Raw genomic sequence first — 26,694 nt, 5'->3', positions numbered from 1 at the left:
TTGAAAATGTGGGTGAAGTGATGTATTAATTAAAGGAAGTGACATTAATTTGAATTGTAATATAAATTCATTTGAAATGTATATCAGTTATAAGTGGCCTGATGAAGCCTACGGGTGAAAGTGCTTGCCAATCTGTTGTATTTTAAATAAATATAAGGCTTTTGGATAAATATCTTGGTCGATCCGTTTATTGTTGGTGAAACAAGGTGAAACGAACGTTGCTGTTTTCAAATAGGGGATTTTTTGGCCGAGAAGTGGAACGCTGTTTATATCGCACTGCTTGGAACACTAGTTTGGAAATTCTGGTCGATTATATGATGCTGTTAAGCTGGTAATGCTTAAACGTGTTAGCTAAGCTGGTAATGCTTGAAAAAAATCTGCCTGGAAGAGCTAGTAATGCTTGGAAACTTTTAGTCTAACTGGTAACTTTTAGAAACTTTTTGCCTTTGGCGTACGGATAATATATTCAGAACTGTGAAACAGTTGTGACACATTGAAACTTAATCTGCCTCACGCTCTCCTTTTAATTTTACTTTTATTTAATTACTTTGCTATTTGAGGAGAGTATTTAAACAGCCAATATTTACATTTACATTTTTATTACTATGTTTAAACAAAGTTTAATTAATGTGTTTCAATTGGTTAATGAATTTATTGGATGAATTAAGTATGGTGATGGAGTTTAAAATGCTGCCTGATTTGTATGAATTCATTCCATTGAAGGCCGGTGGGGCCGAGGTATCAGAATGTGTTAATAAAGAAAGCTTGGCAGTGACAGCAGTGCTCTATGTGTTTTTTTTTTAGGAGAATTCCTGTTTTTCCATTTTGAAGGAAGTGTTCTTTGTATTTGCATTATTTAGGGAGCTTCTGCTGTTCCAGGTGTTTTCAAAATACAAGTTGATGTGAATAAGTTCAGATGTGCAGAGATGTGGAAGGAGAGACAATAAATTGTTGGAAAATGATCCTTGGTCTCTGGGGAGGGACCACCGAACGGATGAGAAGTATGAGCAGCTGGAAAATTTGTTAAAAAAGGAGGTGTCATTGTATTACGATATAAAATCGTTACAAAAATATGTGGATAAGAATATTTCACCTAGGGGATTGAGAATTGATAGACTTCCAGCATATGAATTTTCAGAGGATGAAATAGACCTCTTGGAGGAATGGAAATCTGTTTCTCTTGCATGCACCATAAGCTGGTTAAAAATTCTTATTAAGGGGAACACTCATGCTCATAACAAAGCACGGAACAACATAATGGAATTGCAAGAGACTTTAATCAATGACACATCCGAATCCAGCTTTTCAAATAAATTGCTTGATATTAAGGTAGGCATTGCCAAAATAGAAACTGTGGTAGTTGCTAGGAAGAAACAGAAACTAGCACGTGATAACAGGGACTACAGCAGTGGAATTATCTTTTCATGGCAACGTAAGCAGTCAAGGGGGCGTTTCAAGCCTGGAGGTTTCAAAAGAGGTAGATCACGTTCGAGGCCTTCGTCGCGTGAGACATCTACATCATCTGTGGAGTTAGTTTCCAATGGGTGGAAAAGTGTATCCTTTGAGGATGTAAAAAGGGCATCGGAAGAGGTTTTATCCATGGCAGATAGCGACTCAACAGGAGAGCAGAATCGAGGGAAGAGTAAAGGAAAAAGGTTCCAGGGAAAGGGGAGAAGAACTAAACTGTCGAGTAAGACAGTCAAAGGTATGTTTTAAACATTCAACAGACTTTGATCTCCCCAAGTACCAGGGAACTAATGCGTTACAGCAGAAGATGAACTATAACTTTAGCCCATCTGTTGGCTCTATGCCCAAGCATTTTGCTTATTCTCATGTGTTTGATTCTAATGTAAGGGTAGAAAATGTAAATTAAGTAAAAAATAAAAACTTGGAAATTGTAAATTTATCAGATTTGGTTTTGAAAGTGTTTCGGTCAAGGCACGAAGTATGTGCCCACATTTTTCCCTTCATTGGTGAATATAATAAATGAGATGAAAGCATTTTGTAGTGAGTTGAATCTGAGGGTATTTTTTGGTGCTAAAAGACGAAATGTTTGTTCAGAAAGGGATGTGTGTGTGTATTAACTGAGTCAGATAATGAGAATGTGGATAATTCTGTGCATGAAAACCCCTTTGTCTCTTGGGATATGGAAAGTGGAGATTCAGAGGATGAATGTGAAACAAATAAAGGTTTCTCAACTGGGTATAGTAAGTTGGTTGTACCCAAAGTGCCATATGTCAGTTCCTTCATGCCCCCAAGAAGCACTCATGTTATTAATGTTTTTGATTGTGCATTATGTAAACAGGTGGAATTTGCATACAACAGATGTATGTCTGGGTCAAAATCATGGAATTTGGAAAAGCACAATGGCTAGCTTTGAAACAACTTTGAGCTGTGACTGATCAATTTGCATTCACACAGGCAGATAAGGGAGGGAATTGGGTGATTTTCAATAGAAAGGATTACAGGAACATGGCTTTGGATTTATTATCAGACGATAAGGTGTATCAAAAATTGAGTGTTAACCCAGAAAAATAATTCCATAGTTCTTATTAGAACTATTGGAAAGGGGAGAAAGACTGGGATTTTTCGCTGGAGATGTCAAAAAATTGTATATAAAATTCCCCAAAGATGCTAGGTTTTTTGTTATTCCAAAAATTCATAAGTGTATAACAAAACCCCCTGGTAAGCCCACTGTCTCAGGGGTGGGTTCATTTTTACAAAATGTTGGAATTTTTTTGGACTCTCAGTTAAAGTCATATCTCCCAAGAATACAATCTTATATTAAAAATACATCTCGTGTTGGAAGAAGTCAAGAAAACTCAATGGAACCCTAACCTTTATTTTGCCTGTGTGGATGTAAATTCATTGTACACCAATATCAATATTAGAACGGGTCTGGAGGCAGTAGTGAAAATGTTGGGAGAAGGACCCAAAACTACATACATCTGTCAACTTTTAGAATTTGCTTTGATGCATAATTATTTTGTTTTTGAAGAAAATTTTTATTTACAATTGGAAGGAACTGCAATGGGGGCTGATTTTGCCCCTTCATATGCAGTCATGTTTGTGTCATATTTTGAAAATATGTTTATTTATGTAACTGATTTTTTTTTAAATAATGTTATGTTTAAAAGATTTATTGATGATTTGATTTTTGTATGTAGTGGAGATATTGGTGAATTTGATCAGTTTATGGATTTATTAGGTTGTAATGCATTTGGCTTGGAATTTACTTATAGAGTGAACAGGAAATGTATGCAATTCTTGGATGTTGAATTTTACATTGATGGTAAGGGCTTGTTGCAGTACAAACCCTTTCATAAAGTGACTGCAGCGGACAGTTTTCTTGAAGCAAGTAGTGCTCATCCTGATCATTTAATTGGATCACTACCATATGGGAAATTTAAAAGAATACAAACTAATACTTCTGATGTAATGATTCTAGAGAGGGAGTTTGTATTGGTCAAGGATAGGTTATTAAAGTGGGGTTACAGCATGGAATGTATAGATGAGGCCCTAGGAAAATTGGAAAACAAAAAGGGAGTCCGGAGAACAAATGAAAAATTAATTCAAAGTAGGAAAGTCAATAAGAAGAATGACTTGTATAAAATGGAAGCTGAACCCCTGTTTTTTGTTAGTAAATTTTCCCCCTTTTCTGGGGTACTCAGAAAGCTGATTAATGATCTTTGGCCTATTATTTGTAGGGATGAATTAGTAGGTAATTTGTTCCCTGAGAAGGTTTTTTTCATATGGTAGGTTTAATAATTTGAGAGAATTATTAAGGATGAAAAATATGACTGAGGTAGTCGAAAGGAAAGGTGTATTTCCATGTGGGGGTTGTAAAGTATGTGGAAAAATAAAAAATGTGGATGGATGGACTATCAATGGTAAGACATTTTTTGTAAAAAATGAGTTTAATTGTAATTCATGTGGTGTGGTCTACATCATTGGATGTGGATGTACACCATGTAAATGGTATGTGGGGCACGAGAAGGGTAAAACTCAGAATTTTTGGAACATCTAGGAGATGTTAGAAATAAGAGATTGGATAGTCCAGTGGCACAGCACTTTTGCAGCACACATGGAGGTCAGATAGATAGTTTTTTCTTTAGTGTACTGGCAAAGCCACATGGTGAACAGAATGTAGGAGGGGGGGTGAATTTAAAAGGAAGTTAGTTCAATTGGAATCTAAATGAATAGTTTATTTTGGCACTTTGTTCCCGAAAGGTCTAAATCTAGAAATAGAGTGGGGTATTTAGTGGTTATTTGTTATATGTAAATAACTAAGATTTTGGTGTAAAATATTCAACATAAGGATCAATTAAATAAAATATTAAGGAAAAATAATATTCACATATCTATATATATATTTATAAAAGAAATATTTAAATCATTATATAGCATCTTAATAGGGCTTAAGGTGGTTGCAATTGATCAATATTATTTCTGTGAATTGTTTGATCTTTTTGTTTTTTCAAAAAACACTTACTCCAAAATGGAAAAACAGGAATTCTCCTCAAAAAAAAAAAATGAAAAAAGAAATGTGTATGTCTTTATAGTATAATATCTAATATAAGCAAACAAAATGAAATACTGGCATTATTAAATAAATGAATGTGGTATATGTTTTTGGTAATGCACTATTTAAGATATTTTTTTATATAATAACATGGTTTATAGTTCACTTTTATTAATTGTAATGTGTTAGTGTGTTTTGTGGGGTACATCTCCGTTTCATAATGAAGTATGTTTAAACAAAGTTTAGTTAAGATGTTTCAATTGGTTAATTAATTTATTGGTTGAATTAAGTATGGTGATGGAGTATAAAATGCTGCCTGATTTGTATGAATTCATTCCATTGAAGGCCGAGGTAAAGAAAACTTAGCAGTGGTCTATGTGTTCTTTTTGTTCTTTCCTTAGGTTTTGACATGAGTATACTACTGATCTTCAGAGTAAATTTATCAATACAATTTCTTGCACAACCATATTTTCTATCCAGTAACTATGGATGTCTCCTGCCTCAAGTCTGTCTTTTACTTTTTCAAAACCATTCAGCTGCTAGATTCGCCATTTAAGATGTTACATGTTAGGAAGTAGTATAATCAGATTCACTTCAAAACTATTCAGTCATCATGACATACAGGTTTCCGTAGCTTAATAAAATAAGTGGTGATTAATTTGGTGACTTTAACATGCTGCTTTTCAAACACACACTGCTTACTTTTTATTACAGTGAATTATCACTACAGCCTATAAATTTGATATCGTATCAGTACCTCTGGAGTTAAATATGAAAAACACATGCAAATATTTGAGCAAAAAAGGCACTAAATGTGAAATTGAGTATTTCATTGTTCCAGGTATATTTAAAAAACAACACAACATAATTCATCATTGTTTTCTTTTGTTCTTCATTTAGTGTCTTGTGGTCAGACATTTATGACTTCATCTGGAGTTTTCTCATCTCCAAACTATCCCTCCACATACCCTGACAACATGGACTGCACCTGGGTTATAATTACTTCACCTGGGAAAAGGGTAAGAATGACTGAATGTATTGAGATGAAAAAGGTATGCAGAATAAAGCATCATGTATGAGCAAAAAAACGAAGGAAATTAAAATGTCAAAAATTACTCGTAAACAACCAAAGGGATCTGAGGGATGCCTGGACAATACTGGGCAGAAGAATTACCTTACTACAATTTTGAGTGTTTGCATCTTAACAGTATTATAATTGTTAGAACTATAACATATAGTTATAACTATATTAATTTTCAGATCAAGCAGACAAGTAGGCTGCTAATCGAGTTCCTATCACAAGACCGAAGACGCATTCTTTCGAATGCGTCTTGGTCGAACGTAAAAAACTGAAAAGGCAAAATATCGAAGTGGCTTTTAAGCGAATTCCTTCCTGGGGAAAGAATGCGCTTGGCCACTTTGTTACTTTGCCGTTTTTGGCACTGTAGTGCGATCTCGGAGTTGGTATATTTAAGTGCGGGGGGGTGGGGGGCACAGCTCCCCACTTAATGTAATGCTTAAAGTGTTTTATTTCTTTATTTTGTTGGAACAGCGATTGTTTTCCCTTGGGAAAAAATCGCTGTTCTGACAGTTCAACATTGTAAGCTTTCGCTTACATAGGGTCGATTAATCACTGTTCGCTTTAAGCGTTCGGTGATGTTATATAGACACTGCTAATCAGATACCCTTCATAATGAATCTTTTTGTGGTGAACATTTTGGTGTGAAAGTAAAAAAAAGTGTAATGAGATCATTTCTCTGAAATTAAAAATAGCAAGCCTACTGCATCTATCATGTGTAGTCTATACTTCCCGCACACTCAACTGCAGGGATGGAACAGAGCTTGATTTTCACACAACCATTCACATATACAGGTGCATACACATCCAAAACCAAGTATGTGTCTTTCTCCTTTTCTCTCTAACTAAAGGACATGAATATCAAATACTGCAGCAGTGCACTTGCATTTCTTTGATTTGAGCAGTTATCGTTCAGAAAAAGAAAGGCTCCCCCTCGTATCGTATCCACAAATTTCTAAGTATCCCTGCTTTACTGCATCAAATATGGTAATACCCCTAATAACTGAAGCCTACTCTAAGTGTAGCCAAGATGGACACCAAAATCTACATTTGCATATAATGTAATAGAGTAAACTGCATGCCTTTTGTAAAATTAAATAAAGCATTTGCCATGGACTGACATTTTTAAGGAGCCCATGGAGTCCTCATTATGCAAGTTATACTACACATCTCCGCAACACAGGTTCATAGGTAAGTACTATGCTAGCTGCCCTTCTGGGCCACTTTAAACCTAGTCATTTTCCCTTTTTGTGCTTCCAATAACCCATCCCATTTGGCTACAGAGCGACCTTGCCCGTCCCATGGTTGATAATTATATATTACCCCTAATAAGAATAACTGGGATAATTCCACAGATAATAGCCTATCCCATTTGGTTATAGATTGGCCTTACCCAACAATCCCATGGTAGATAATTATAATTACCCCTAATAAGAATAACTGGAATCATACCATAGATAATCTATGGGGCCCATGCATAGGATAAAGCATTTAGGTGCTGCCCCTGTCCATTAGTAGTACAGGGGGCAGTCTTGGGGTAAATATTCTCTTTCCCAGCAATACCTGTAAGTTGTTGTTGAAAATGGACAGGGATGAATTTTGTTTTATGTGGGTGTCTGTTTCACAGAAGTGGTATATTCGGTGAAATACATCTGTCACTCTAAACCATAGAGTTGATGTGGCAGAAGAGGTTTAGATCCCTAGACCGAGTATTTCTGATGCCATCTGACTTGCTGATGTGCAGTAAATCCATCAGCAGTGGGTTGGAGCATGCCTTCTATGCCAGACACAGATCATCTCTTAGCAGTCTGTAGGATAGTGAGCACAGTGACAGGGTTTTGAGTCAGTCTATGTAAAACCTGTTATTTAGGTCTTGTATTCTTTTAGTAAGGTATCTCTATGGGCATTCCAGCTACTACATGTGTCTGACAGACATTCCAAGGGGGACATTATATTCAGTGCTCGGCCTAATGAGGGCTGAGTAAAGGGGGACAGTGACAGCCCTAGATCTAGAAACAATCCCTTTGTTTATAAGATGTGCATTACAGAAGTACTTTCTTAAACAACAGACATATGTTAGACCACTGCCCACATACGTTCCGAAATCCTGAACAACTGAGCCAACTCTTAGGGGTGTACTGTCAATGTGGTAGTCCCCTGGGGTAGATGACGTCCCAAAGGATACAATAATGCATGTTTTGGCATTTAGTTTAAGACCATAATTTGGCACCAGTTGTTTATTTGAGACTTCCAGCAAGATGGCCAAGTTATTCCGGGATTCAATGGCTAATCCTAACTTACAGCCATCTGCAACATAGTTAGCCAGAGCCCTTTGGTACTGGCTTTTACTTCAGAAAAGTAGATGTCAAACAGGAGAGGTCCCAGCACAGAATCCTGAGGGAATCCACTGGGGACTGGTTTCTTTGTGGAGGTAATGCACCCTATTTTGATTATGTGCATTATAATTGTAAGCCAGACAGCAACCCAGTGAGTGACACAGGGGCTTGTTCCCACTTTTGCTTTGGTGACCTTTTCACAAAAATCTGATTAAGCATGACCTGCCCTTGATGAATACAAACTGAAACAGGTCCTGTGTTTGGAGGTTTCATATGTTGGGATTAATTCCATGGTAAGTCTTTTCATGGCTTTGCATACGAGGCTGGTCAGACGTATGGGTCTGTAATTGCCTGGTTCTGTGGACAGTCCTCCCTTATGCAGGGGAATGACTGTAGCTGTTCTCCATCCACTTGGTACAAAACCTGTATGGAGGCTGAGACTGAACAGTGTTGTTAAGAGTGTGGTTAAATTGTGCTTCATGCTATTAAGGATCTATCTAGGGATAGTGTCAGAACCTACTGATGCCGTATTTTTAGGTTTTGATAACAGTTTTAAGACTTGCTCTTGTGTAATAGCTGGAACTGAGTCAGTTTCAGGAATATCTTGAGAGACGGAGAGAGAGGGGTAAAGTTAATCCTAATTTTATCAGTCAGTAGGTTCACTATAGCCTCAGTGTAAGTAACATAGTTCACAATCAGCTCAGTCCAATGCAGAGTTGCGCTTTTGATATTAGAAACATAACTTAAAAATGCCTTGCGATTGTCTTTGGCTTGGGTAGCTATTTCAGTCGCAAACTTGGCTTTAGTGGATTTTATTAAGCTCCTCAGTAGTTTATTTCAGCGACAAGGGCTCAAGCATTCTGGGAATTACTCTTCTTACTTTTGGTGAAACTTTTTTTCCTTTTGTTATAAAGCTTGTTGATATTATGGTGCCGCCATATTGGTTTGTTTCCAGGGTCTGCCCTGCACTTGTTCCTGCAGGGGCTGCATCTATGCAGCTGTTTACATACTGGTATAGTGTGGTAATGTACATTTCTGTGTATTCAGTGGAGTTAATTGTTTTTGGTGGGGGATCTAAAGTGTGCCAGTGTAGGTAGTTTGTCAAATTAATTTTTAAAGGTACCTTGGATGGAAGAGATCTCTGGTTTCCATTTTATTTTGAAGGAGACTGCATTATCGTCAGACCTAATAAGTGATGAAGATACACAAGGGATGGTGCAGGAATGCTTCCATATTAGTTTATAGGTTCATAGGTAGGTACTAGGCTATTGGCCCTAGGGCCTATATAAGCCTAGCCAAAGGTACCCTGGCTTTCGCCACCCAAGAAAATTATTTTACTGTGCCACTGTCGAGCAGAGCCACAGAAGTGATCCCCGGGGTGAATTTCCTATCTCCCATCCAATCATCAAGATTTTTCTTGAACAGTGATAATGAGGAGCTTTGTTTGATATAGATAGGTAGTTTGTTCCAGAGTATGGGAAGTCTCTGGGATAGGAATCTATCCCTGCAGCATGTTCTGTTTATTGTGGTGATGAGGTTTAGGTCCCTAGAGCGTGTAGCTCGTAGGGATTGGGATTTCTTTAAGTGGAGCATATCTAAAAGCTCTGGGTTTGACATAGCTTTGTGTGTTAGGCAGAGATCGCCTCTGAGTAGGCAATATGCAATGGAGTAAAGCTGCAGTTTTTTGAGATGGTCTGCATAGGGCATCTCTTTGAGGCCGGTAATCCTCTTTGTGAGGTATTTCTGTGGCCTTTCCAGTTGTTGTAGATGTCTTGTGAGGTACATACCAAAAGGGGCATTGTACTCTATAATGGGTCTGAGTGACGAGTAGAGGGGAACAATGACCTCTTTTTTCCTGGATGAGAAACCTTTTGTGATGAGGTGTGCCACATAGGATTTCCTGACTACTGTGGCGATGTGATTATCAAAGGAGAGACTACTGTCCACCTGTGTCCCAAGGTCTCTTATCACACATTCGGTGTTAAGTAGACTATCACCTATGTTGTAGTTCATGGGTACAGAGTTTTTACCAAAAGGGATGACAACGCACTTTTTGGCAATGAGCTTGAAGCCATGGCTTTGACACCAGGCAATTGTCTCAGTGAGGCTCTTTTGTAGGATGTCCACATCTTTTGGAGTTTTGATTATGGCTCCTAGTTTGCAGTCATCTGCGAACTTCATTAGCCAGAGACCTTCTATGTTGACCTGTACTTCAGAGAAGTAGATACCAAACAGGAGAGGACCCAGGACTGAACCCTGTGGTACTCCACTTGTCACTGGTCTGAAGCTGGATTTGGAGTCTGCTACTTTCACAGTGTGGGTTCTGTCAGTGAGCCAGTTGGCAACCCATCTTGTGACATAGGGATTTATACCTAGTTTAGTGAGTTTATCTATAATTCCAGAGTGGGGGATGGTGTCAAAAGCCTTGGCGAGATCTAGATAGGCTGTGTGAACCACCTTACCCTCATCTACGGCTTTGGTGACTGCTTCAAAGAAGTCTATCAGGTTTAGGAGACATGATCTGCCTTTTACAAACCCGAACTGAGTGGGGTCCTGAGTTTGGAGATTACCAATGTCATTGTTTATAAGTTTCATGATGATACGCTCCATAGCCTTGCAGACCAGGCTCGTTAGGCTAATGGGGCGGTAGTTTCCAGGGTCTGTGGTGGCTCCCCCTTTGTGGAGTGGGATAACTGTCGCTGTGCACCATTCAGTGGGCACATAGCCTGAGGTGAGGCTATGATTGAACATGGTAGTTAGGTGGGGTGCCAGTTCGTTATGTAGTTCATGTAGAACACAGCCTGGGATGTCGTCAGGTCCCATGGATGCTGTGTTCTTGGCTTTGGATAGTGTGTTTTTTACCTGTGCAGCCGTGATTACAGGAACTTTGCATTCTTCTGGTATAGAGACGGGCCCTTTAGGAGATGACAGAGGGGTAAAGTTAGCACTGAACCTATCTGCCAGGATGTTGGCAATATCTGTTGGTTCTGTATATTTAGTGCCATTGTGCTGTAACTCAGAGCAGATCTGAGTGTTGCCATTGAGATTCTTGACATAGCTATAGAATGCTTTGTGGTTGTCTTTAGAGTCAGTGGCAATTTTTTAATAACTAGCTTTGGAGGATTTTATGAGGGATCTCAGCTTCTTACTGAAGCTTTCCAGAGAGTTTCTCCAATCATGGGATTTTACTCTTTTTTGCAAAAGTTTCTTTCTTCTGTTGTAGAGTTTGTTTATGGCAGGGGACCACCAGCTTGGCTTCCTTTTTTTGGAGGAAAGCATCTTGGTTCTGTTAGGGATCCATGCACTCATGTAAGTGCTTATAAAGTGCATTTGTGTAGGATTCAGCAGTCATACCTCTATTGTCCATCAGCATGGGTGTTGTGAAGTTTGCCACTTCTGTCTTAAGAAGCGTGAAGTTGGCTTTGGAGAAATTTTTTACTGTGATTTCCCTAATAGGGGGTGGGGGAGGGATGTGGATGTCTAGGGTGATTAGCTTATGGTCGGATCTGACCAACGAGGAATTGACCTCTGGTGTGGAGCACCGGTTGCCCATGTTGGTAATAACCAGGTCTAGGATACTGCTGCCCCCGGTGGGGGTGTGGATAAGTTGATCCATGGCATTGGAATTTATGAATTCCAGAAAACGTTGAGCACAAGAGTTGGTACATGAGTAGTTTTCCCAGTTAATGGTAGGGTAGTTGAAATCGTCCATTATTAGGGTGTTAGGTTGTACCCTAATATTTTCCAGTGTATTAAGAAATGAGGAGTGGGAATCCTGGGGCATGGTGGAGGATCTGTAGCAAGCTACAATTTGGATTGCGGTCTTGCCCAGAATTAGTTGTACTTGGATAATCTCGGATGCTTATGCTGAGCAACTAGCCTGGAGGTGTGGATATCCTTAATGCATATGGACATGCCTCCGCCTTTAGTGTTTCGGTCCAGGTTAGGTGGCCGAAAGGTGTGGTATGAATTACAGCCTAGTAATGCAGGGGAACTCTCTGGAGCCTTGAACCAGGTCTCTGTCACTGCACAGATGTCGATGTTCTCCATTTTAAGGAGTGCCTCGAGAGAGTGCATTTTGAGGTTTAGACTTCTAGCATTGAGTAGCAATACCCTCAGAATCTTCTTGCCTGTACCTGTTAGGGTGGTGAATTTGTCATTTGAACCTTGCCTAAAAAAGGCACTATAGGGTGGCTAGAGCCTTAGCCAGTATCCGGAATCCCAGGGGCGACATGTGCAGGCCATCTCTGGCAAAGCATCATGGCTTGTCGATCATGTCATCCCAGGCAGACAGATACTGGATCCCCTTAGAATGACACCAGAAGCTTAGCCAATTGTTGAAGTCAATCATTTTGTCCTTGTACTGTGGTATCATTCTGGGTGATGGCAGGATGCTACTCAGGGCTAGGGTCATACCTGCCTGGGCTACAAGTTCCTCCATGTCCCTTTTCATGTAGTCCAAGGAGGTACGTCTCAGGTCATTCACAACAACATGGACAATGACAGAGTCACATTTGTACTTGTTGTGGAGTGACCTGAGTGCATGCGTTATGTGGCGGATCCTGGCACCCGACAGGCAGCTGACAGTAACTTTCTCCTTGTTTAGCCTGGTGACTGGACATCAGTGTGCTTGACTATAGAGTCACCTATGACTAGAGTGTTGGGTACGTTGTTATGCCTTATGGGCTGTGGTTGAGTGGCACACTGAGTTTGTGGGCTGTGTCTCATTTGGGTTGTGTTGGGGGAGGAGGTTGCTTGATTTTCTGCTTTGGAGGTCCCTGTTGCTTGGGCAGGTTTTTACTGAGAGCCTCCACGAATGTAGGTGTGTGTTTTGTGTTTCTATGTGTGTGATTTGGTGGTGTAGGTTTTGAGGGACTATGTGCTGAGTGGGGTGTGGTGCAAGTGTTTACCTTCTCCTCTTGACTGTCTAGTCCAGTCTTGGGTGAAGAGAGCTTTGCTTCCAGTTTGGCTATATAAGTGCATCTCTCACAGGTTGTAGTGTTGGGTGGTAGGAGGAGAGGGTTGTCTGTGTACATGAGGCAATTACTGCATTGCCCCAAGATGCCCAGATTCATCAGGTAGACAGGAGAAAACACCGGGAGCTGACCCTTAGACATGCCTGGATAGGTGCTTATTTGTTAAGTACTAGAAACTGCTTTCCTCTAGACAGTGAGGAAAGTTGAGTGCTGTAGTAATTTGTAGCTTATTTAGTGTTTACAATAAGTTCTGAACAAGTGCTGAAACAAACAACTGGCTAGTTCTAAGAAACAAAATTAAGCTAGAAGGCTTCCCTCCAACACAGAAAGGCTTGGGCCCTAGAAGCCTACAAATAGTCCTGGACACAGCCAATCTATATCCAGGCTAGACTACCCACAGGAAAGGCAGGAAACAAGCTTAGAAAAAGTTTTTTTTTTTTTTTTGTTTTTTAAGTGGAAAGAGAGGAAGGAGTAGCAGAAACTAAGCTGATTGGCCTTCTCAAATGTTCTCCCTGTACTGGGTAGAATGAGGTAATGACACTAGACTGGGAGGAGGGTCCCAGATCAAATTTACACTAGGGCCGGGCAACTGCAAAGCCACCAACTATAAAAACACTATACCAACAGGAAGGGAGGGTGGGAAACAAACTGCAGAAATGTTTCTCACAGCTGAAAAGCAGCAGTGAGCCTTTAAATGAAAGTTTTAAACAGCTAAAGAAGCCTCTAGAAAAGAGTTTAACTGCAACAAGTTATCAGAAACAAACAACCCAACAGATGCTTAATAAAAGTAGACAAATTCCAGTTAATCCCTCATACACAGTGAAACTAGCTAGAAAAATACACAGTACGCAAAGTGCTATAAATAACAAAGAAATAAAGAACAAAATAAACAAAAAACAGGATACTTAATGTTATATATTATAGCTCCGAGTTTGCTCAGTGTCCTTCCTTCGATTAGCTCAGTGTGAAATGGCAGAGCATTCACAACTGAACTTCTTAGGTAACAGAAAATTGAAATCTGAGACAGCTTTTAAGAAAGACAAGATCAAAGATGTTATTTTCCCTAGTGGGTACTCTGACTAATTGGTCCAGGGCATTTGTAATAACAAAGTCCAGGAATCTCTGTGCTTGTGTACTGGTGGCAGTGTAGCTTTCCCACTCTATAGTTGGACAGTTTAGATCAACTAGGAAAATGGTATTGAGTTTAACACTGAGTGATTCTAGTTTCTGTTGACAGGTGCTGCAGCTTTCTTTTACATAGAGGGAGCTATATAGCTAGCTAATACATGGTATGGAACCCTTCTGATGGCTATTTGAACATGAAGAAGCTCTAATGCATCAGGCTGCTTTACCAGCCTTGATATTAGCCTCTTCTGGATAAAGCTTGACACGCCTCCACCATTTTCCCCTCCTGCACAATAGCTGGTCAAAACGTGTGGAAGGTATTACAGCCCTGCAGCCAGAGAACTCTATGCTATTTTAAACCACATCTCAGCCACTACACAGATATCAATGTCTTCCAGGGGAATATGGGCTTCTAGGGGGTGGAGTTTCTTTTAGGGGGTGGAGTTTCTTTCAGGTTCCTAGCACTGATAAGCAACATCTTCATATTCTCCTTTTCTTATTTCATCATGTTGGTAGGTTCCTCAGGGATGGCATTGCCTAAAAAACGCACCATGGGAGTGGATAATGTCTTTGCCAATAATTTAAACTGTAGAGGGGATAGGTACATCCTTGGTGAAGCAGCAATGTCAATCGATCATAGGTTGGTACTAGCCTATCGGCCCTAGGGCCTATACAAGCCTAGCCATAACAATTTCCTGGCTATTTCTTCACACAATATTTACTTCCCTGGACCCCTGTCTAACATGGCGATTGACGTGATCCCCAGGGTGAATTTCCTATCTCCCATCCTCCACGACTGACAAATATTGGACCCCCTTTGAATATCACCAAAAACTAAGCTAATTGTGGAAGTAGATTATTTTCTGCTCATATTGTGGCATCATCCTTAAAGAAGGTAGAGTGCTGCTCATTGCCAGGTTCATACCTACCTGGGACACAGTCTGAGGGTTCCATCATGTGTCTTCATGTAGTCCAGGGAGGTACGTCTTAAGTCACTGACATTGGTATGAACTATGACAGTCATACAGGTGCTTATTCAAGGACTAGAGTGCATGCATGATTTGATGGATCCTGGCACCAGACAAGCACTTAACCATCACTCTTTCCTTGCTCAGTCTGGTTAGAGGCACATCTTGCAATGAAGTCACCTATAACAAGAATGTTTGATTGGGTCGATGTCTGTCTTACGGGCTCAACATCTGTGACTCTGGGACTCCTTGTGCTATATGAGGAAATAGGCTTAATATGCTGAGTGTGCTTCATGCCTGTGTTGTGTTTTGGAGGTCTTTGAAGTTTAGGCAAGTTAATCTTTAGATCCTCAGCATATGATGGATTATATGCATTGCGATGGCCTTGCAGAAGTATGATGAGTGGTGTACTGCTGACGATTTTGTAGTTTTCTGAGTGTGAGATTTATGCCTCCAAGGACATTATATGTGTACATCTCTCACACACTGTGTTATACTGTTTGATGGTCATTACACAGCATGAGAAAGTTCTTACACTATCTCAAGATGCCGTCTCAATCAGGCTGGCTACAGAGGTGGTGGGAAAATGCTGGTCCATGGTACTGACAGGAATGACTCTAGGGGCAGGAGTAACTATAAATGCTTGGAGTTTGTTTTTTGTATAATGTGTGGGTGGACTTGTGATGGAGTATTTAAATTTCAATACAAAGTAATTTGCTTGAAAACATTCTTCTGCCACCAGCAAGAACCAGTAAACTAATTATAGTTAAAAAAAAACAAAAAAAAGTCACTAATTTGATATGAAAATCAGTGCAAGCAGCATCAGTAGTCAATATTAAGCAATTTTATCAAAGGTCTTTTAGACTGGTGAGAGACTTTGCAAAATGATACTTATGTGCTTCTTGTCAACAGCCAGTAACCAGGGAAAGAATTCTCTTGTCAAATTATCATAGGGGGCAGGCAACAAAGATATACTGGGTTTAAGAACATAGCTACAACTGGTTGCGTGGCTGAGAACAATTACACCCTTAGATCTGAGATGATTTGCTGGGAACTGTCCAAATGTAAGGACAAGTCCTGAATTAACCTGACATACACTCAGTACATAAGAATGAAACCAGGGCTTAATAGCAACAGACCACTTAAAACAGCAAAAGTGCAGTGCAACTATGTACTGGAATCACTGGTATAGGCTTAAATACCTTAACTAAAACCGTTACAGACTGTTAAAATTAATTTAAAATTAGATCAAGAAATAAAAACATTTATCTGTCTTTCTCTGTGTAGTAGAACTATTATAATGGCATTAACATGCCCAAAACACACAAAAACTGGAACACATAAATGATGCAATACCTTTTTTTGGATCAACACAGGTTTTGCAATTGCATGAGCTTTACTGGTGTGAAATACAGTTCTTAAATATCTACTTGTGCCTAGAAGGGGAAGTACATAATTTATGTCCAATTGGCTAAAAATTTCTTGAAAAATTCTAGGATGAAAAACATGCAGCTCTTGCTACAACTCATTTTCCATTTTAGCATTTTTCAAGACATAGAAATCATGAAACCCAGAATTCTGAGAAAAGTAGTAAAAAATGTCATAATACAACTGTAATGTTAAAAACAATTATCAAAACATTTAATAGCTTTAAGAATTTTTAAATTTTTTTATGGTGTATACATTTAAATGCCGCAGAGCTTTGCCACCTTTAAGGCTATTTAAATCCTATAACAAAATGACTGCCATGTTTCTGATGAAGTTCACCAAACAGGGAACGAAAGTGCTTAAACTTCAACAAACTGGATGTAAAGGTTTGTTTTACTAGTGTAAAACAGGTAAGTACTAAAAAGTAACATTTTCTACTAAAAGCACAACCCCCCAAAAGTAAAATAACTCAACTTTTACCCCCAGAAAAGTAGTTTTGAAGAAGTTTAAAAAAACATTTTCTACAGAAGTAAAAATTTTCAATTTCGGTCACAAAAAGTAATATGGAACTTTTTTCCCGAAGGGAACTTATATGTGTAGCAATAGAAAGCATTAATAGAATATTGATCCTCAGCAAAGTGCAAGACAAGTGCTCTTTTTGGTGGCAGGAAAGCTCTGAAGGGCTTGGTTCCCAACCCTCTCTCTTTAATGTGCTCAGCTCAGGATGACTAATGGTTTGGGCACTTAGAAGGTGCCCTACAAGCTTTGGAAGCTGGTTGGCTGTTCTCTCCTGTGCAGGACAGAACCAATATAGCTAAGGTTACTGCAGCAGTCATCATAATGATGTACATCCACTGTAATCTCATTAACAAACACAGAAAAAAGACTGAGGCTGAGAACTAGTCCTTAGGGTACATCCAGATTGCTACAGCTGAGTTCAGAGGTCACTCGGCCACATAAAACTTATAAGAAACAGTTTGTTAAACAATATTGGACATCTCTGAAAGGGGGTTTTCCAAATTGAACTTCCTGGGTTTCAGTAACAGGAAGAACTACTCCACTGACATAGTGCTACCCCAGGTTCACAGACATTGCACTAAAAGGGGTCTTCTTTCCATATTACACAAGATAATTACGGTTACACTATATATGTCAGTAAGCATGATAATGGTGGAAAAAAGCTGTAATGGAAGAGGGCGCATTGGCAATATTTGTTAGTATATTCAATGCCTTGCTTAGAATCTTTTTCAAGTAACACAGATAAAAGTGGAGGGTTGATAGTGGACCTAAAATCTTGTGGTGGAGTCATAGAAATCTCAAATAAGAAAGTCCTTGTCCAGTGTTTAAAGAGAAGTTGCTCCTATAATTACTGATAAACTGAAGATATTTGCTAATGATGGGTTCTACCATCCTTATCAAAGTGGGGTTGAAGGTGAGAATTTCGGCATCCAGAGATGTGTAGATTTTTGATTACCATTTTCAGTGTTCAGGGGTTGAACCAAGAGGTTCTATCCTTTCAACATCTGATGTAGGGGTAGCCCCCACTGTTATTAATGGGCTTGATAAAGTCTCTGCAAGAATTCTTCTTTGATGGTGCACCAAAAGAATGTTGGTGCCTAAATAACAATCATTATTTCTAATGTAAACCGCTTGGGTACAGTTTGTTATTCAATGTTGTTTTTTTTTTTAGAGTGAGGTAATTTAGATTACTATCCTGATCCTGGATGTTGTTTTCCTAGTTTATGCAGACCCAGTCCTTTTTCATGAGCAGAGATGCGAGATTACCATTAGCCATGATTATTTCTTTTTATCTCCCTAATTCTGGAAGAGAACTACAAGTTATGTACTTACCATAACGCTTGATGTATGTGGTCCATCTCGCCTCACATTCTTACTCACGGGTTTACACTAGGCCAACTTATATTTTTCTAGCACGAAGTCTCTAATTGGCTGGGCTAACCTGGTATCCCATGCTGCACCACTCCACAACCCCAGATCTAGTTTGCAGCAGCTCATAGTCACACCTCATGCACAACCACAGTTCAGAAGAACAGAACACTAACTAGGGCAGCAAAGAAAAAATAACCAATACAGAAAGGTACTGAAAACAAATGTCGCCTCCAAATCCTCCAGGGGGTGGGAGTGGGGGGGGTGGGAGGGAACGTAAGAATGTGAGGCGAGATGGACCACATACATCAAGCATTATGGTGAGTACATAACTTGTAGATGTTATGTGGTCCAATCTCGCCTACATTCTTACTCACGGGACAGCGTCCCTAGCACCTCTATCCTGGGAGGCTCAATGGAAGATGCTCCTGAGAACAGTGGAACCAAAGGAAGCCCGGCCCCTAGAAGCCACATCTAATTTGTAATGAGTAATGAAGGTGTGGGGAGAAGCCCACGTGGCCGCAGCACAAATTCCATCCAAGGATAGTTTGGAGTGATAAGCTACTGAAGCAGAAACAGCCCTGGTGGAGTGAGCCTTGACAGAGAACGGTAACTCTCTGCCTGCTGAAGAGTAAATGTAGGAGATACAGTCAGAAATCCATCTGGAAATTGTAATCTTAGAAACAGGGAAACCTGTTCTATTTTCTGAGGAGGACACAAAGAGTTGGTCAGACTTACGAAGTTGTTTTGTCCTGTGTAAGTAAAAACAAAGCTGCCTGTGTACGTCTAATTGATGAAACTTAAACTCCACCTTGTTGGAAAATTGAGGAAAGAAAACTGGCAGCTCAATGGACTGATTGAGGTTAACAGCAGAAGTTACCTTCGGAAGGAAGGACAGATTAGGTCTCAAGGAAACCCTGTCCTTATGAAATATTAAATATGGGGATTTGATGGACAACGCTTGAATCTCTGACACCCATCTGGCTGATGTGATAGCTATTAAGAATGCAGTCTTCCAAGACAGAAATTTTAATTCACAGGTGACAGCTGGTTTGAAAGGTGATGACGTCAGGGCCTGTAACACAAAATTTAAATCCCATGGCATGATGGGTTCTGACACAGGAGGCCGAAGCAACAAGGTGACCTTAAAAAGGCCTTGCATAGCTTATGAGCCATGAGAGAAGGTTTGTAAGAGGTATGAAAATTAGAAATAGCGGACAGCTGAACCTTAATGGTAGCAGGAGCAGAACCCTGCTGAAAAAGTGTGGACAAAAAATCTAAGACAGCAGGGATGGAGGCTGTGAACGGATCCAGTCCCTTGGCCTGAGCCCAAATTGAAAATCTTTTCCACTTTCTGGAGTATCTTCCTGGTAGAAGATTTATGAGAAGAAGATAAAATGTGTACTACCTCAGGTGAAAAATGAAGTCTGACTAAAGATGGAAGTGGAGTAGCCAGGCTGTCAACCTGAGGGTCCGCAGGGAGGGATGGGACTGTCCCGACATGTGTGTCAATAGGTCTGGTGCTGGGTCCAGAGTCCAAGGACTGTCCACTGCATACTGATGAAGAAAGGAGAACCAGACTTGGCGAGGCCAGTGTGGGGCAATAAGAATCATCTTGCTTTCCGAGGAAATGGCTTTCTGGATCACTCTTGGTAGCAGAGGAAACGGAGGGAAAGTATAGAGCAGACCGGGAGGCCAATCGTGGACTAGAGCATCCCTGGGTGACTCCCCCTGTGGGGGAGATCAGAGTGAAGTAGTTGCTGCACTTGGTATTGTGGGGATTGGCGAAAAGGTCGCAGCAAGGATGACCCCACCTGTTGAAAATCTGTCCCACAACTCGGCGGTTCAGGGACCACTCGTAAGGCATCAGAATAGATCTGCTCAGCCTGTCTGCTATCACATTGGCCTTCCCCAGAATGTGCGTTGCTACTAGGAACTGTCAGGAAGACACTGCCCACTGCCACACTCGCATGGCCTCTCTGCATAGGGGGTAAGACCTGGTTCCCCCTTGCTTGTTCAGGTATCACACCACAGACATGTTGTCTGAGTGAATTGCAATCTTTCCTAGGGGAAGAGAGCTCTCCAGTGCTTGCAACGCCAGTAACACCGCTCTTATCTCTAGAACACTGATGTGCAAATGTACCTCGTGATCCTGCCAGGTGTCCTGGACCGTCCTGCCAAGATAATGCCCCCCCACCCTATCTGGAAGACGTCCATGGCCACCGTGGCAACCGGAGTCATAGGAATAAACGGATTCCCTTTGTTCAAGTTGGTGGAATGCAGCCACCAACAGAGGTCCTGTTTGCACCGATCGGTGAGTAGGATCAGATGGGACAGGGGAAGTTTCTGAAAGGACCATTGGGCAGAGAGGAGCCACTGCAGAAGCCTCATGTGTAATCTGGCCAGGGGCACTAACATAATGGTGGCTGCCATGGATCCCAGGAGCTGTAGGACCCATCTGGCCTGAACCTTCTTGAGGGGTAGCAACGCGCAAACCTGACCCTGCAACACCTCTATCCTTTCCTGAGGCAGGAACGCCCGCATGTGAACTGTGTCTAGCTCTGCGCCTATAAATGTGACATGCTGTGAGGGCAGCAAGGCAGACTTTCCCCAGTTCAAGGTAATTCCTAGTTGATGACAAAGGGCAATGGTCTTTTCCCTGGCCTGAATGAGAAGATGCCTGGTGGGGGCGGTGAGGAGCCAGTTGTCCAGGTATGGAAACACTTGGAATCCTTGACGTCTCAGGTGAGCTGTCACCACTGCCAAACACTTGAACACCCTGGGGGCTGTGGTGAGGCCAAAGGGCAGGGCATGAAACTGGAAATGGCTGGCTCCCAGCCGGAAGCTTAAGTTTCTTCTGGATGCCCTGTCCATTTTGATATGGTAGTAAGCATCCTTGAGATCGATGGAGCACATCCATACTTCTTTTCCCAGTAACGGAAAAATAGACTGAAGGGTGACCATTTGGAACTTGGACTTTAGAATGTAGCGATTCAGTTGACTGAGATCCAAGATGGGTTTCAGGTCCCCTGTTTTTTTCGGCACCAAAAAGTCTTGAGTAAGTCCCTAATCCGATCTGGTCTGAGGTGACGGGTTGGATGACTCCTTTTTCCAGCAACTTTGAAATTTCTAGTGTTGCATGATCCCTTTGACTGGGTGGAACGTCTGTGATTCTCTTTCGTGGAGGAGGGTCTGACAATAAGGGGATGGAATAACCTCCGGTAACTATACGAAGCACCCATCGATCCTGAATGATACTTGCCCAGGCTTTCGGGCACAATGAAATGTGGCACCTGACTGGCTCCGGAATAGCACAGTCGGGCAAAACATCAGGGACGATGATAGGAAGGCCCGCGAAAGGAATCACGGTCTCCAGAATTGCGAGGGCCTCCTCTGCCCCTAGGGCGGCGTCTCCCAGAATAGCTACCCCCTCCTCTGCCTCTGGAGGGGGGCACAACTTGACTGGTGGGGAAAGATTTCTGTGACTTTTTGAATCACATTTTTCCTCCCCTCTGAGCCTTGGGGTAAGGCCTAGATGGGAGGGAAAGATGGACCCCTATGGCAGACATGGTCTTTCCCTCTTGCTCGGATCTGGTGAGGGTGTCTTTCACTTTGGTCCCAAAGAGTGAGGACCCATCAAAGGGGGCGTCAGTGAAGGAAGACTTGAAGGCCTCCGCGAAATGACACAGGCGCATCCAGGCTTGCCTCCTAAGGGCTACACCTGAGCTAGCTGCCCTGCTCGCCCCCTCGGCTGCATAAGATATGAGCCTCATGGAAGAGTTGACAATCGAGCCAAGAGTGGACAACTGGGCGTTAACCGTCTGTGTTAATGCCTCAGGTACTTTACCCGTTAGAGTATCTCCTAACTCTTTAAGGAGATCTCTCTGGAGCCGAGTAAAGTGACATATTTAGTTCAAAGACCGAAGTGTGAAGGTCGCTGAAGAGAGGGTACGCTTCCTGTACCGATCCATACTCCTGGACTCCTTGTTAGGAGGATGGACGGAGGAAGAAGACTCTGCTACTTCCTGCTGAGTGGCCGTCGCCACCACCATGGCATCCACAGAAACACCTTTGGACAGGAACTCTTTCCCAGGGGGAGCTGAAAGAGAGCCAAGAGTAGACAACTGGGCGTTAACCGTCTGTGTTAACGCCTCAGGTACTTTACCCGTTAGAGTATCTCCTAACTCTTTAAGGAGATCTCTCTGGAGCCGAGTAAAGTGACATATTTAGTTCAAAGACCGAAGTGTGAAGGTCGCTGAAGAGAGGGTACGCTTCCCGTACTGATCCATACTCCTGGACTCCTTGTTAGGAGGATGGACGGAGGAAGAAGACTCTGCTACTTCCTGCTGAGTGGCCGCCGCCACCACCATGGCATCCACAGAAACACCTTTGGACAGGAACTCTTTCCCAGGGGGAGCTGAAAGAGAGCCAAGAGTAGACAACTGGGTGTTAACCGTCTGTGTTAACGCCTCAGGTACTTTACCCGTTAGAGTATCTCCTAACTCTTTAAGGAGATCTCTCTGGAGCCGAGTAAAGTGACATAGATAGTTCAAAGACCGAAGTGTGAAGGTCGCTGAAGAGAGGGTACACTTCCTGTACCGATTCATACTCCTGGACTCCTTGTTAGGAGGATGGACAGAGGAAGAAGACTCTGCTACTTCCTGCTGAGTGGCCGCCGCCACCACCATGGCATCCACAGAAACACCTTTGGACAGGAACTCTTTCCCAGGGGGAGCTGAAAGAAATTTATTAGGGTGTCTAGGTACAGGTTCCACTGAGTCAGGAGTCTCCCACGCCCTTCGACAGATCAAATCCAGGAGCTCATCGAAGGGTGGAGACACCCAGGAGGCGGAGGGTTGAGCCCCGAAGGCCTTGAGGAATACAGACTCCTCCTCAGAGGGGGTTTTGGACGACCAGCCACCTCTCTGCCTCAAAATCTCCAGGATGTCAGAGAAAGAGACGTCATTGGAGGACGAATTGGGGGACCCCTCTGACTCCTCGAGGTCGGTATCAGAGGTGAGGGACTCATCCTGGGAGTCTATGTGCTTCCTCTTGCACAATTTCTTTCTTGGGGGCTCCTCAGGCACAGACTCTGAGGGGCCCTCAGAAAGTTGGGGACCGCTCATGGGGGTATCCCCAGACCTTGGGGTTCTGCCGTCAAATGATAGGGGGACATCAGAGGCTCTCGCCAGAGTGAAAGGGGATGGAATGACTGATCCGGGTGATGTCACTGAGGATCTGGCCAGTTTGCTCCTCATGGCCTCGAAAGCGGGTCCCCCCGAATTTGAGGATCGACCAACCTCCGAGGCCAAGATCGGACCCGAAGTTCCCCGAGCTGAAGCGCCGAGAGGAAGGCTCGGAACCGACAAAAGTCCCGAAGTATCCCCCTCGGGCCCGACAGAGGAAACCCGGGTTCTGAAACCAGAGGACGAAGCCAACATGGTAGGAGCCGACATCTGCACCGATAAGGCCTTAAGAGGTATCGGAGCCGGCAGAACCTCACCCGGAGCAGAACACTCCAGCTCCGAAGATAAGGAGGTGCTCGGAGGAGGAAACATGGGTGCACTCATCGGGTCTGGCTCCGGAGCCGACTGGGTCGGAGCCGAAAATAATTTTGCCAAAACCGGCGACTGCAGGAGCCTCTGGACTACCCTATCCACATCCAAATCAGAGAGTCTGGAGGATTTGAGGAGAGAGAAGGTGACTGTGATCTCTTATCTGGAGATCCTTGTCTGACACTAGGAGGTCGGCTCAGAATGGGCACTAACAGGATAGGAGCCGAGGCAGATTCAAGAATCACAGCTACCTCCTGCGGCCCCGAGGACAAGGGAGCCGAGGAGGTCGAGTCCAATTTGGTAGTCTTCTCCGGAGGCTCCGATGAAACAGATGGAGCCAGAGATCTTTTCTTAGCCTTAGAAGTCTTGGTTTTATATTGTGAACCAGAGGAAGAGTCCAAGGACTCCTCAAAGGAAGGCTTAAGAAGACCCTTCAGTATAAGTTTATTTTTTCTCTCCTGTAGCACCCTAGGGCTAAAAGCGTGACAAAAGCTACAGGACTCTTGTAAATATATCGCCCCCAGGCAGTATACACAAACAGCATGTCCATCTGTTATGGGCATCTTATAGCTACATTTAGAACACTTCTTAAACCCGGAGGGTTTGTGTTCTTTTTGATCCTTAGACATAACAGCAAAACCACAGAACACAGCAGCACAGAAACAGGACTGTAGGCCACAACGGTTAAGGTGGGAAACTACCGCTAACAACAGCTGACAGAATCTCTAAGTTAAACGATTCTGACATGACAACGAGACACACACCGAAGCAAAGGACAAGCGCTTTCCTCAGACAAACTACACAACGGAGGGAGGACTAGGTCCTCTAACTTAAACGGGCCTAGCCCCTAGAACGAAGGGATACCACAAACAAAACACTCACAAAAACAACGATAATAACTAGCAAACAGCTATTAAAATAGCTTGTATGAAGAAAAAAGGACAATTTTCAGAGAGAACGGCAAACGAGATCTGGGGTTGTGGAGCAGTGCAACATGGGATACCAGGTTAGCCCAGCCAATTAGAGACTTCATGCTAGAAAAATATAAGTTGGCCGAGTCAGCTCCAAACCCATGAGTAAGAATGTAGGCGAGATTGGACCACATAACATCTGTTTGTTCAAAGATGCTGTAAGTTACCTAAGGAAGTGATTGTAAGCTGTGACATACTGAGTTTCTTGTAACCAAGACTCCAGATGAGACCGTCAAATTCCACGAAAAGGATGGTTTCCTTACTTGCAGGAAAGGATATCCAAGTAACCCAGAGAGGTTCTACCCCAAGTCTATAAAATGGCACCAGAAAGTTAACACAGAAGACTGTTCACAATGAACTGGGGAGAACATAAGAGGCTAGGCACCTTTGGTGGCTATTCAAGACCAAAACAGCAATCAGTGAGTCACATCCTGACACACACAGGGTAAAGTCTTGTGAGCTGAATGACTGTTTGTGTAAGATTATTGAGTGTTAGTACCGAAGTCAAGCTGCACTTTTCACAGGGCTTAAAAATAAAGACAGCTTTTTGTTGTTTAGTCATTTATGCAAATCCACAGCCTTATGACCTCACGGACTTATTACACATCAGACCTGTCAACAGCTGCTTCTTTAAGTTCTTGCAAATTCATATTACTTCATTAATGGTGTCTGTCCATCTTAGGTTCTACAGCCACCTTCTTTTTCTTCACCCTTACTTAGCATCATTGTCTTTGCATTATGTGACCAGAAGTATATGAGTTTTAGTTTACTGTCACACCTTTTGGTGAAGTCTGGATTTATTCCGTTAAAGTGATTTTCTGATTTTACAATATGAATAACGGCATTTCATGCGTCAAGTGCCACTATGCATTTTTCTTTTCATCATTCCTTGTCAATTTGGACTGGCTTTTTAATAAAAAGCTTTCTAAACTTTTTTATTAATCCATGACCCAAATATATTTAGTTATTTCCTACCATGACCACTGGGATAACGTCTTGCATCCATAGACTTTTAATGGTGCACCCAGTAAGTATACATGTAATACATATTTTCCCTACACTGATGCCACTAATGTTAAAGTGCATTCTTTTTCCTCAGGGATGTCAGAGTATGGAAAACATTTTCTTAAACTACTTTTCATACAGGAACAGAGGCAGAAAATGTTCCCTATTCAGCAAAGGTGCTGTTTGGCAGTTTATGAGCCACAGATCCTAGTCCAAATGTAAACTTTAAAACAATAAAAGATCACTAAGTATTGATAAAATTTGGTCGTCTTGCAGTCCATGGAATTCTCTAAAGTTTTCTCTAACACCAGCGTTTGAAAATAGATGTTCCTGTACTCTGGCTTAATTATACTCCAGCTTTCGCAGCCATATGTTATTATTGGGAAAACCATAGCTCTGACTATGTGGACCTTTGTTGACAGTGTGATATCTTTGCTGTTTAAAACCATATCCAGGTTTGCCACATCTCCTTCCAAGAAATAGGCATGTTTTAATTTTATGGCTGTAATTACCATCTGCAGAGATCTCTTAGTTCTGGAAAATAAAAGCTGTTACTGCCTGTACTTCTTATCCATCTATTTGTAAAGAACTGATAGAGGAAGATGAAGTAATTTTATTTCTATGTTTAATGGCAAGCCAGCTTTTGTGCTTTCAGGTTTCACATTCATGATCAACGTATTCCATTCGTCTTCACTTTCAGCCATTAGAGTGGTATCATCTGCAGATTTAAAGTGGTTAAAATTTCTCACGGTAGTTTTGATTCTAGTGTCTACTTCATCTGTCTCAACATTTTGCATGATATATTTAGTGTAGAAATTTAATAAGAAGAGTAGCAACATATAG

General features: G+C 41.9%; 1 protein-coding gene across 1 annotated transcript in view; it reads left to right on the top strand.

Moving 5' to 3' along the window:
- Positions 1-26,694, top strand: part of LOC122807244 (embryonic protein UVS.2-like) — a 365,021-nt gene that overhangs the window by 128,678 nt on the left and 209,649 nt on the right. The window contains exon 7 of the mRNA XM_044078329.1: positions 5,423-5,541. Coding sequence (XP_043934264.1) covers positions 5,423-5,541 — 119 coding nt within the window. The remainder of the gene's footprint in view (positions 1-5,422; positions 5,542-26,694) is intronic.

Source organism: Protopterus annectens, chromosome 7.part0 (genome assembly GCF_019279795.1).
Source record: "Protopterus annectens isolate FY-2018-M chromosome 7.part0, PAN1.0, whole genome shotgun sequence".
In the NCBI taxonomy this organism is placed as follows: Eukaryota; Metazoa; Chordata; order Ceratodontiformes; family Protopteridae; genus Protopterus; species Protopterus annectens.
The sequence above is the reverse complement of the archived record's forward strand: the minus strand, read 5'-3'. Positions and strand labels throughout refer to the sequence as shown.